Source organism: Falco punctatus, assembly GCF_963210335.1.
Source record: "Falco punctatus genome assembly, chromosome: 2".
NCBI classification, from domain to species: domain Eukaryota; kingdom Metazoa; phylum Chordata; class Aves; order Falconiformes; family Falconidae; genus Falco; species Falco punctatus.
Window position 1 is genome coordinate 58,692,402 of NC_137581.1, and position 12,938 is coordinate 58,705,339.

At 39.0% G+C, this 12,938-nt stretch overlaps 1 protein-coding gene across 3 annotated transcripts in view; it reads right to left on the bottom strand.

Annotated features, from left to right (window-relative positions):
- The window catches only part of NALCN (sodium leak channel, non-selective), a 250,055-nt gene that overhangs the window by 212,955 nt on the left and 24,162 nt on the right, over positions 1 to 12,938 (bottom strand). For all 3 annotated transcript variants that reach the window (XM_080375646.1, XM_080375645.1, XM_080375647.1), the window contains exons 4-6: positions 3,914 to 3,997; positions 2,197 to 2,336; positions 1,243 to 1,371 (exon numbers count right to left, since the gene is read on the bottom strand). In XM_080375646.1, the coding sequence (XP_080231772.1) occupies positions 1,243 to 1,371; positions 2,197 to 2,336; positions 3,914 to 3,997 (353 nt within the window). The remainder of the gene's footprint in view (positions 1 to 1,242; positions 1,372 to 2,196; positions 2,337 to 3,913; positions 3,998 to 12,938) is intronic.

The window sequence follows — 12,938 nt, forward strand, 5'->3', positions numbered from 1 at the left end:
GGTGATGGAGCATACAGTCAAGCCCTCAATTCAACAGGATGTGTGAGTGCACACTTATCTGTGATTTTATGAGCCATCCCAGTGACAAGAGGGTATACTACGAGTTAATCTTGTGTTTAAGTATGTGCTGAATCAAAAACTTGATCACCAGTGTTAACATACTAATCGTAAATATTTTCCAAAGGCTGGGTAAAAACACTTTAAATCTGAACACAAGGTCCCAGCAACCTCTTAATCCAGAAAGGGTGTGAGATTATAGGGGTAGTTCCACCCTATACTTTAGGTTTGATCCCACATCCAGATGTTCTGAACAGCAAAAGCTGATGAATCATCAGTGACCCAAATAAGCCACAAGTGGCAATGCTCCACTTATTGTGGTTTAACCCCAGCTGGCAGCCCAGCACCACACAGCCACTCACTCACTCCCCCTCACCCAGAGGGATGGGGAGGAGGATCAGAAAGGAACATAAAACTCAAGGGCTGAGATAAGAACAATTTAACTGGTAAAGCAAAAGCTGTGCACAAAAGCAAAGCAAAGCAAGGAATTTATTCACCACTTCCCACGGGCAGGCAGGTGTTCAGCCATCCCCAGGGAAACTGAGCTTCATCTTGCGTAAGGGTTACTCGGGAAGACAAACACCATAATGCCAAATGTCCCCCCCTTCCTTCTTCTTCTCCCAGTTTATATACTCAGCATGATGTCATATGGTTTGGAATACCCCTTTGGCTAGTTTGGGTCACCTGTCCTGGCTGCGTCCCCTCCCAATGTCCCGTGCCCCTCCAGCCCTCTCGCTGGCAGGGCCTGAGAAACTGAAAAGTCCTTGATTTGGTATAAACATCACCCAGCAACAACCAAACCCACCCGTGTGCCATCAACATTGTTCTCAAAAACACAGCACTGTATTAACTACTAAGAAGAAAGTTAACTCCATCCCAGCTGAAACCAGGACACTCCTCTTAAGGCCTCCTCTGCTCTCTTGCTCTCCCAGCGCCCCCACCCCCCGTCACTCACACCCCTAACTCAGACTGCAGTCAAATGCCACAATTTGCAATCTTGCTGTCACAGTTAAAATTTGTATTTTTCATAATTCCTAACATTTTTCTTTCCCATACTTATCTTAGTATATTTTGGTGCACAGCTTTTAGTCTATTAAATCCATTTTACACCCACTGACACTAACTACAATTTTACATATGCAATGAAAGAACAGTGCCACAACATGCCTGCAAAGGCTAACTCACCCTGGCTGCGTGTCATCAGTCACGCAATGGTATGTAAAAGTTCCAAACATCTGCACTCCCAGGATCCCATACAGGAGGAGAAAGAACAGAAGGAAAATTGAAACGCTCCAGATTTGCTCTCCGGAACGCCTGGCAAAAAGATAAATATGACACTGAATGCACAGGCAATGTGAAGCCTCCTTTGAAAACCTCCAGAATAGAAAATATGCTTACATAGAGAAAGTAGTATTTCATGCTGCAGAAAATTTGTTCTTAAAATTGATCTCTTACTCTGTGCAGAGATAGAAAAGGGAGCCCTGATTTTTTAAAACCTTTAAGTTATGGTAATTAAACCAGCTGTAAACTACAAAGGGTGAAACAAAAAAAACCCAAATAAAAGGTATAAAGTCTACCTTTTGTAAAACAGTATCTAATGACTTAAATAGACAGGATATGATGATGAAGTAAAGTTGATACCAAATAAGACCAAAAAACTCTTCCACATTACATGGCTTTTGACATTACGCACTGTACCAAACATACTTATTTGTGTTTGCTTCCATGTAAGCATCTCTGTACATATACCAATAAAGGTGCACTTGTAACTGTAATGGTTAGGGCACACGCTCAAGTACTTTTATTTACGAATACTACCCTGCTAAGAGTGTTCACCTTCATTCTTAAGTGCCCACGTTAATGGGAGCAGAATTTACTGCCATTGGTTGAAAATTGCTGGCTACAGTTATTAGCAAAATGCTTTAAGATTTATTTAAATATTTTACAGTTTTGATAACTTTTTAGGCAATTCAATGATTCCTTAAATATGGAAAATAGCAAGAATTTTTTGGCCAAAACTAAAACTCAGGAAGAAAATGCCCATTAAGTGTGCAGGGTCATTTTCTGAGCTGTGTAGTAACCCGTCTAAGTCAAAATTGAACATTTCTCTGCTATTCTTTGGGTAACAGCCTTACTTACTTCAAGATATTTGTTATCCTAGTTCTTGGCAGCTCAAAACGAAAATATATCCGGAATGCTCGAATCATAATGAGTGGTCGTGGAATCCGTAACATGCCCCAAGGTGACATCTGGTCAACTATTTCAGCAATTTCAAACACCTACAAACAAAAGAATCGGGAGGTTTTCTTGATGACCCTGTCCTGTTGCTGTATTCATTTACAGAACTTTTAAAACTATGAATACTATGTATGATTTTTGTTTTCATTTTCAATCTTCTCTTGGTTTATTTCATGGTTCATTTTAACTATATTTTTAAAAGAAAAGTCTTAGTAAATCCTTTAATCCATTCCTAAGTTACCCTAATGAAATTCCAAAAATATACTCTGCCTATGTTCATAACGCTTCTGTCTCAAACAGCTCAAGAAGGCTGTGCAAGCTGGTGCCAGCTGCCTGCTTCTGTGCTAGTCCTACCCCACAAGTTTCCAAAAACTTCATTTAAAAGTAATTCACATTTCCAAATACAAAAAACAGCATGTTAGTGTTGCACACCACTATTTTCTTTTTGCTATAATGTAAAGGTACATATACACAGACTGCCTTATGAGTTGTACATGCTTATAAATTCTCCATTTAATTCCAAGTCCATGTAAAAACTGTACACGTTCTTCTAGACTCCACTTACAAATTTCAGCCAAGCCACAGAGCAAGGAACCATTTCCTTAATATTTTGACAGGTTAGGCACTCCATAAAGACTATTTCGCTTAATGATTGGGTGAAAATGTCTTGGTTTAATCCCTGTCTCTTACTCTCTGAGAGAAACTCTGTAATCTAATATGTGCTCGAAGTACGAAGAAAAGGGAGGGGGAACCTGGAACTTGTCTGTAATGATCAACCTTCACTCTACATGCATACATGATGTACCAAAGTTACTCCTGGGTATAAAGCAGAAAATTACAAGGTGTTTTAAATTTCTCAGAAGTGGGTAAGTTATGCCTAACAGCAATCACTATAGCACTTTTACAATCCTTTTACTATTGCAGGCCCAGTCTCACAGTCTTCAAACTGTTCTTACCCAAACAACTGGCTATGGTTATGGACTGATTGGTTTGCAGGACAAAATTTGACCTGTACCTTAATACTCTTTTGTATTTTGCAACATGTCCAAGTTCCCTTCTTTATGAAAATTTAATCAATTTGTTTCCAAATGTCTATTATTATTATTTTTCCCATTGTGCTTTAATTTGAATTTTGGAAAAGGTCGTGTTAGATGTGGGCCATATTACATGAAACCCCTCCACTCACCACACCTATACACCTACAGCATGACAAGCATCTACCATTGGAATCATTCTGCCTGTAGTTGTCTAAGCTAGTCACCATGGCATCCTACTAGACTCAATGGAAGGAGATGAGCACAACTGTCATACAGAGTAAGAGATTTAATAGCTCTTTGAAGATCCTTCTCTCTCCTTTTGACTATGCAGTGGGTTTATGGTAAGAAGCTTCAGATTAATATATAAGTTCTCAATAAGAAAAATTAATCAAGATAACTTCTACTACTAATATAGATATGCCGCAATGTGCAATTACGCAGTTACTCAATTCAGCACGGTATTTTAAAAATAATTTGACCCATGTACAGCTATACTTCCACAACTTGTAATTATTTAGTTGTACCACACGTTTTTCACAATTAAGGAACTATTCATTGAAAGAGGTAAGTGAAATAACTACCTGTAAAACCAGTGACACCCAAAGACAGAAGACCATGAATCCATCAAACACACACCAACGATCCTTTACATAGGAGCTATCACCCTAAAGAGAAAAAAAGCTAAGAGGTTAATTGTTGTTGGTTTACTGTCAGGATTTACAAATATCACAACCACATCCATCTTCTCTGTACCGCTTCTAAAATGCCACTTTTGAAAGACTCGAACAGCCCAGTATCTGGACTAGAATATGCTGGAAACATATAAACACATCTTCTGGGTGAATAAATGGTACCTTCTTTCTTGTACGGTACTTCTCCTCAGCTTATATAAAAAAGAACCTACAAAGAAACCTATTATTTCCATTTTGATGTAAATCAAAAAAGGGGGGAAAAAAAAAAAAGAGCACTGGACTGACTTTGCCACTGTATCACCCATTACAAAACACTTACATAGGAAGATAAGTGTAAAATGCTAGCTATCTAGTATTGTGCCATTCAATTACTTCAATATTGCTCAACAGCTTAAATCAAATCAGTATCACTGTACATTCATTTTTTCATATGTTTTCCATCATTTTTCATGCTCTAGCAAAGGCTTGCCATTTCAAAAACACTAGACAGTAACTGCCATCTCATCACAGTGCAGGCTTTCAAGTTTCTTTGGACGTTTCCTGAGCAACACTTTACCATCTCAAAGTGATCATTCTTTAGACTTCATTAATAGTATGTATGGTGAGCTTCTCAACTTTTATGTTACTGGCACTCCATGAACTGTCAAGCACAAGGATTCAGAGCATAACTTTGCACTACTGAATAAAAGAAATTCAGGGAAGAAAACTGAGCACTGGATCTTTGATGACCCATATGCCTTCCTGCTTGTTTTCCAGGTCTGCTTTAGGCTTCTTCAACGAGCTCTCTAACACCTGAGCATGATCGTGGTGATAAGTCCACTCCAAAGATCACTCCTAAAAGGAGTATGTAGAAGGTTGCATCCAAGCTCAGTTTTCTCTGCACTACGCTATTCTCAGGCACTGCTCCAGTTTGCATGCTTCCATCTCCTCACGTCTCACACCATCCCCATTGACATACAACACAGGCCCTCCACTGCAAGCTATAAAAACACTTCTTTGGTGGGATGCCAATGCCTCGCGCTTTACTTTAACTACTGAACTGAAAAAAAAAAATCCACATTTATTAGGTAGGTTACAGCTGAGAGTTAGTTTGATGTACCACCCACATGGAGCATAGAGGAAGTTGGGGACCAAATGCATATAGATGGATGCAGCTTGTTGAAAGGCAGACTAGACAAGACTAGACTTAAGGGAAGTGCATACCCTGGTTTCAAGTAAAAATGTATGCAGAGACACAGGCAGTGCATCTCGGGGCACATAAACATCCCTTTCTGAACAAGGTTTCTCCCAGCCGACTGGATATACCCTCCCCTGCCTTATACATTGTCTTGTTCCTTTTCTCTGTTTAGTGTTCTTCCAGATACAAACTACAGTGTTTGATATCCACTTTTCACAGGTATAACTGAGGAAAAAAGTACTGTCACATCTCAAGAATTTTGAAGACATTACTGGACTTTGGCCTGTTACGTGATTCCTGGCTTGATACACATTGTTTCTTATCTCAGCGACAGCTATTTCAGTCAACCTGTATTTGTTTTTAAATGTCTCAGCATTTTCCTTGATGCTGAAAGCACAGACAAGATGTTTTGGTTTAATTTAATATTTTCAATGACATACACTATCCTAAAAATGATTTATCATTCCTTGCAGTAGGTGACAGCAAGATATATTGTGTAAATAGAGACCAAATATGTTTTTTTTAAAAAAGCTTTATTTCACTTGCAAAATTTCTTCAGGACAGAAGTTAATAAAGCAAGGATATAAGGAAAATACAGCAAGTGATTTTCAAATCAGAAATAAAGGACAGAGAACTTCAATCCTATTTTCAGACAGAGGATTTTCTAACACAGAAGGATGTTAAAGTTCTCAATCCAAGAATTAAGGGGAGGAAGACGGCAAAACAGGGAAGCAACAGAACAACAAATTTGCATCGTATTTTTAACGTCTCTTTCCTGAAAAAAGTAGACTTAAGTTCCCTAAGTAAAGTCAGAGCTAATCAGTAACTCTTCACCCAAGGCTGAACAAACTCGGTGTTATGGTTTCAGTGGTTATGTTCAGAAACTGTGAAGCAGACACATGTTATTTCTCTACAGAGATCAGCTACCAACACCATCCATCTCCTGGCCTGCTCTCCTCTCCCCCTGGTTCCCTCCTAGTGAAATATCTCTGGTGAGATTTGTATCAACATGCACCTGGAGTCCTTCAATTGTGGCTCAGAACAAAGACGCTGATTGGTCTTTCTCTCACCAAAGAACTCCTTGAAACTTGCTTTTCTTCTTTTAAGCACCTTTTAAAACAAGAAGTTTTCCCTGAGCTTTGCTGTACATATGAACATGAGCATGAACTTGTGCAGGAGTTCCTGTAGTCACTCTGCTCTGAATAACCCATCAAGTACTCGCTAAAAGCCGAATCTTTTTTTTTTTTTTAGAAATTGCTTTTTCTTTCCACAATAGGTGCGGCATGATTGAAGCAGCTCTGCTGTTTTCTCCTCACAAAGGAAGATGTCGTGACCCTTCCCAGCCTTCTCACCAGTCAGGCTGCTCCACCACCTCACTTCTCTCATTGCCACATCAGGCCAGCTTCCAACGCTACATCCTCCCAGCCAGGAAGGCTTCCAGTGGATTGCCTGCGGAAATTTAGGGCACCTGAATTACATCCGTCGAAACTATTCATTTGGGGGGAGGTTCTGGCCCTTTTCTCTTTACATATAGGGAGGTGTTGGCTAAATCCTTTTCATGTTTGTCATTTGGCTGGCAGTGGATGTGGTGGGGAACCTTTAACACATTTATACTGTGCATCTGCATATGGGATGCTATTTGTGGTTGGAAGCATTTTTAAGGCAAAACCACATCCTGCTTAATGTGAAAATCAGAACGTCCTTTTTAGTATGAATCTTGATATTGACTTCCAGTGCTACTTCCACGAAAAATCTGACTAAATAGAGGTTAGCACTCACATATTAATAGCAATCAACAGTGAGTTTCATTCACACTTGAAAAAAGCCTTGGGCTGAAATTCCACGCTCATGGTCAATGGCAGACTGTTCTTAAAACTTGGAAAGGAATACAGATATATGAAATTTAAATACACCTGAAGGCATCTTACCTGAAATAGTTGAAGTATTGCAATGTGCTAATCCCTCACCCTTTTTTCATCATGTCTGATTAAATTTGAGAATTATTGATGAGGTTTGTTTTAGTATTTTTTTTTTTGTGTGTGAATGCGCTATCCCAGACCATTTACATTATGGTTTGTAAGTCTTTGAAACATGACCTAAACATTTGCAAAAGATGAAGGATTAGTACTGTAGACTAGAAGCCTCATGCTGAGACTAATCCAAACCTCCTGAAGTCATTAAAGTTGCTGGCTCCCTGCTGCCTACAGTGGACAGTAGATTCTTCAATGTGCATAGCAAGTCATGAAAGCTTCTCCAGCAACATGACTTACAATCTAGACAACAAAATCATTTGCTTCTAGCAGAGCAGTGGATGCCAGTCCACAACTGCAGGCTTGGGACAGCCTTTGGAAAGCTTTTGTACAGTAAACCACGCCCTCACTTAATGCCTCTCCCAGGCAAACTAGGGGGTGTCACTTGAACTCAGTGGACTAGCTAACTAACTTACAACTATTAAACACAAAGCATTTTAAGATACACCAAAAAAATCTGAAGTCCAAAGCAGCAATACTGCTTAGCTGTTAGATGGATCAATTTTTCCTTTGTTAATTAGAGGCCCATTTGTTATTTTGTAATACCCTTCCTAGTCCCCTCAGTTTCTCCTAATATACTTCTGTCTTTTCCCCCAGTAGTTAATCTACAACAGGTCAGCATCACAGTTAGGCTAGTACACAATTATGGAAATGGCTTTATTGATAAACCACACGTGGAATGGATCAAAAATCTGCCCCAGATTAGAGATGCTAATCTGAATTAATATGAAGTTTGACATCCCAAAAGAATAGACAAGTTTAACATAACAGTCTGGAATTAAAATATCCCCTTTATTTGCCATATATAATTTTTATATGCCAATAATTGTCTATGGCAATGTTGTTATAACTAAGGAAGAATACCTCAAGTTCAGCATAAGATCTTGAGTGTTTCTTTACCTATTCAAAAATAAGACCAACAAATAAATCTCCTGCCTTCTCCCTACATTCTCCTTATTTCACCAGTTTTTGCTTAGTTTTAGTACCATTACATTAACTGAGTACAATGTACCAGCTTATTTCTTCATTTTTTATTTTCACATGCAATACTATACCCCAATAACAGCACTTAGATGCTGGAAGATACACTTTCTCAATTGTAAACAGCACATTAAAGCTAAAATAGCCAGTATTAGGTGCCCTAAACAGTCGTTACACAAGTTCATGCTAAAAAACAGTTCTGTAAGACCTAACTCATTGGAAATGTGAGCCAGTACAAAATACAGAACCACAGACAGACACGATAACATCTGAGGTTGTCACTCCATGAGAGCCATTACAATTTAACTTACTCCAGAAGGAAAGACTAGCCAGACTGTAGTTTTTTATTTCATTATCAACCTTGCTGAACACAAAATACTCTAGGAAATCAACATCCAAATTGCATAAAGCAATCTGCTAGAAGATTGTTTATGTCTGCTAATTTTCTTAAGCAATTTCAGTATCTCATTGGTAAGGTAGACAGCTTAGCAAGATGACAGCACAGTCACCTCACAGGTCATTTCTGCCCTGCTTATCTCTTATCATCTTAGGAACACCTCAGGATGAACAGCAAATCCTACAATTAAAAAGCCTCCTTTGCCTCCCTGCTTGCCTTGAAGGATTTCTTTTTTCTCTCTCATCCCTGACTACAACCTATTCTCTGAATCCTTCCCTTCCGCCTCTTTCCAGCTGCCTCAGTGGGAAAGCTGAAAAAAAAAGAAGTGATATAACATCTGCTCTGAGTAATCAGATTTACCATCATCTGCTCTGGAAAGGAGTTCTGCAGCCCTGGGTCTGTCAGTAGGAGAACCTTAGTCTCCCACTTTTCATCACAGTCTCTAACAAACAGGATAGCTGAAAGATGGTACAAACTCAAAAAGACCAGCAAGCTCAGTAACAACTAGCGACTTTGCTATTATTCTATCATGGTCACTGCATCCTGTATGTGATGGTGGTAAATAAAGCACATCAACTCTAGCAAATTCTTCAGATCACCCTGTGGGCTACTTTGTGTAGCATTACAAATAAGCATTAAGGAGTGGAGGCTGACATTTACTGGCATTTTAGGAGCAGCATAAATGCACAGGAGGAAACTGAAGGAACAGGAAGATTCGGAGTTTGGGAGTATCATTTTTTCCCTCTCTGCTATGCTCATTATAAATAGCAAACTAGAAGAGATGGCACAGCTGAGTTCAGGAAACAACTGACCCTCCCTCCCCCATTCCCTTACTCCACACAAACACCACGGGGCACGGAGGTGGGAGCGGGACAGAAAATTCAATCAGAGCTCAAGGGAGCACCTACCTTAACCTCTCTCTCCCGTCTGCAAATGCAGATAAAGATACATACACGCATATAGAGGTATGTATCTCCCATCCATTCAGACCTATGCATACATCCCTTATGTTTCGGGCTCAACTTCAAACTTTCCCTATTTCCTTAAAACCTCGCAGTTTACAGGTCTGTTTAGTAGCAGAATGATGTGGACAATCCAGCCCAGCCCCCAGCCTGTCAAATACTTTCAACATTTTCCTCACATAGAAAAGAGAATGAAGAGATACAGCCAACAAAAAGAGCTGCCTCTGACTTTGGTTCTCCATCCTCCTCTTCTGCTCTCCTGAACATAAAATATTTCTCAAATCTGTTCATGTGTCAAACATTAGCCCCGTGCTTCCTTCTTCATAGCTCCGTAACTCTTCAGCCATCCTAGGGACTGACTGAAGCAGGACCTCAGACAGACAGACAGACTCTCAACTGCACCACCTACCTAAAAGTCCATCTTCTACTCTATGTGAGAAAAAAAATTCAACCTGAAGCACTTTATTACGCAAACAACCAGCAAATTACATACTAACCATCTTTTAATGCAAAGAGCTCCTGTGACTGTAAAATGATGATCCATGCAGGAAACAAAGGGAATTGTGGACTGCTTAGCTAAGACCATGTTAATAACCAAAGAAATATAAAATGGCATATTTTAAAATGAGTGGTCACCTCCAAGTTAGCCCTCTGCAACGGTGATATTATCACTTCAAAATGAACCAACTTTTTTTTGTATTTAAAGTCTGTATTTGGAAAGAAAAAGAAATAAGGCGAGGGGACAACACCACACAACACAGCTTCTCATTTCTGTATGTCTTCTGTTCCTCAGTGTCTTCATTCACAGGAAAGAATCTTATTTAAAATATATTCACATAAAAGTAATTGATTTGTAACAGACAGTGAAATTAGAATTTACTGTGTGAAGCTTAACTCTAAACGGTTATAGTGGGTGTAATATCACTTTATCATCACTGAGTTAAACACGTTCAATTTCTAACTACTCAGGTGGTGTACTCAACTGCTCCATCATCAGATGCTTCTAAGTAACACATTACATACTGCATAATCTATCTTTGTCATAACATGTAATGCAAAATTTATAGCAATTTTGTATTGTATGTTAGAAAAACATTGGAAAAATCACTTGATCATACATCACACAAAGCAAAGTTTCTCTATTTATAATTAAAAAAATGAAACACAGCTCTTACTGGTCCTTTGGATTACAGGGTGATGCCATGCATGCTACAGGCACACAACACACACAGTTCCAACCTATCACTACAAAAAAGCTATAATCACTACAGAACCACTACTTAATCATTTGTAAGAATTAAAAAAAAATAGATTTAAGTGAATTTGTTGAGGTTTTCAGACTATTTTAGGAATTACCAATGAAGATGTAAGGTGGTCTCATTCATTAAAGAACAGTCTCAAACTACTTTAAGACACACTAGACTCTTGTTAATTTATGTAATTAACTTCACCAAACTTAATTCATTTTTCACATTGTAATGGGTTTTTTTTTAAGTTATAGTATTCACCATGTTATTTACTATTTCTAATAGAAAGAAAAAAACCCACAAAAACACCAGAAAGCCTGTAAAGGAAGAAACGATCCTGGCTGTGAAACAAGAATCAAGACTTTCAAACAGACAAACCAGGACCATTTTACTTGCTACAAATCCTGTAACAGCATTTGCCGTTGTGGTGGTGGTGTGATGGTGTTTGGAGGCATTAAAAAATGGTGGTGTAAACCAAATTGTTAACAAGAAGATTTAAAACCAAAACAGAAACATGAAAACATTACACAACACTCCCTTCAAGTACAATAACCATTGCCACAAAATAACGCAAGGGATGCCTCAACACACCTCCTGTATCAGCCAAATCACTGTACAGCATCTCAGTTCAGCTGAGTGACAAGTAATTCAGACTGCTCACTATTCAGAGCTGCCTGGCACAGCCTTCATATATAGTCAACAGAGGACAGATGCCAATACCTTCTTAGCAATACCCAACTGCAGGCATGGCTATAGAACATGTGGGGAAGGCTGCTTCGCTGCTGTATTACATTGCTTTCTTGGTACACTGCTTAACTGCTGCAGTTGGATGCCAACATGCCCTGCAGAGAGATTTTATTGGTTACTGCACTGAAAGCCTGAATTTCATTTCCCTCTCCATCTGCTGATTAGCCATCCATATTTGGTGCCATAAGTTTTGCCCTACTAGCCGACTCGGATCCTTTGGATGTCTTAGGGGTTCAGCAAATCTAAATATGGCTGACCAGAAGGAGGATTGATAGGATCCCCCCACCTGGAACAAAACTGTTTCCAGGATGTGCACAGGAAAAAAATCTTCACCATGAGAACAACTAAACATTGTAACACATTGCCCAAAGAAGTGCTAGCATCTCCATTGCTCAAAATATTCAAGGCTCAGCTTGACAGGACCCTGGATAACCAAATTAAGGCCCCACTTCGAGTAAGATGTTGGTCCAGACCATCTCCACAGGTCCCTTCAAAGCCAGATTTTCTCTGGTTGTACACATCTAAGAATCTCCTCAAGATGCCAGTTCCTTGTAGACTCCAGTTCTACACCTAGTTGCACATGCCTGGATGTCTGCTCATGGTTGGAAGTACTCTGCAGCCTTGTGGTGATGTGTGTTAAACACTGCTGTGCTTCATCCAGCAATATTCTCCCCTTCCCCAGCTCTTACATTTATGGTGAATGCAATGGGCGGATTTGGATCCAAATGTTTCAAGGTGAAAGCTTTCACTCCAAAGCATCACATACTGCCTGGAGATTGAATAGGAAGATTTGACAGGCAAACAGTCTCACCTAGCATGACAAGACTCAGATTTACGATCATCATTCACAGTGCTCTTTCAACAACAACAAAAAAAAAAGCCACAATGATGAAAGTTGGAATAGATAAGAAGGAGGCACTTTTCAGAAAGAGGATTTTATTATTTGGTAATTATCATTAATAAAAGCTGGAGAATCCATTTTATACTACAGAGAACAGGAAAAGTTTACTGAATCAGCAACCTTAGTATAGCTGTAAGAAAGCAATATTTGTATTACTGGTGGAGAACACAATAATCTGAAATAAAATTTTACATTCAGTTTACTGCCTTAAAAATCCCATACACATTTTGTCATTTTCATGAAAAGACAGCTGCACAGAAAATGTTCTCATTCCCTTCCACAGGGATTTGGATGTCATTAACATTTTTTCATCTTGTTTTACTTTCTCATATTAAGAGAGAAGACAATATGGGCATAAAATAAAATAAAATAAATAAAACTAAAATAAAATAATATTGTTTAATTACAGCAGACTTCCCTGAAAATGCAAGTTTCAACACAGAAAGGCACATTAGGGATTAAGTTCCCTGTC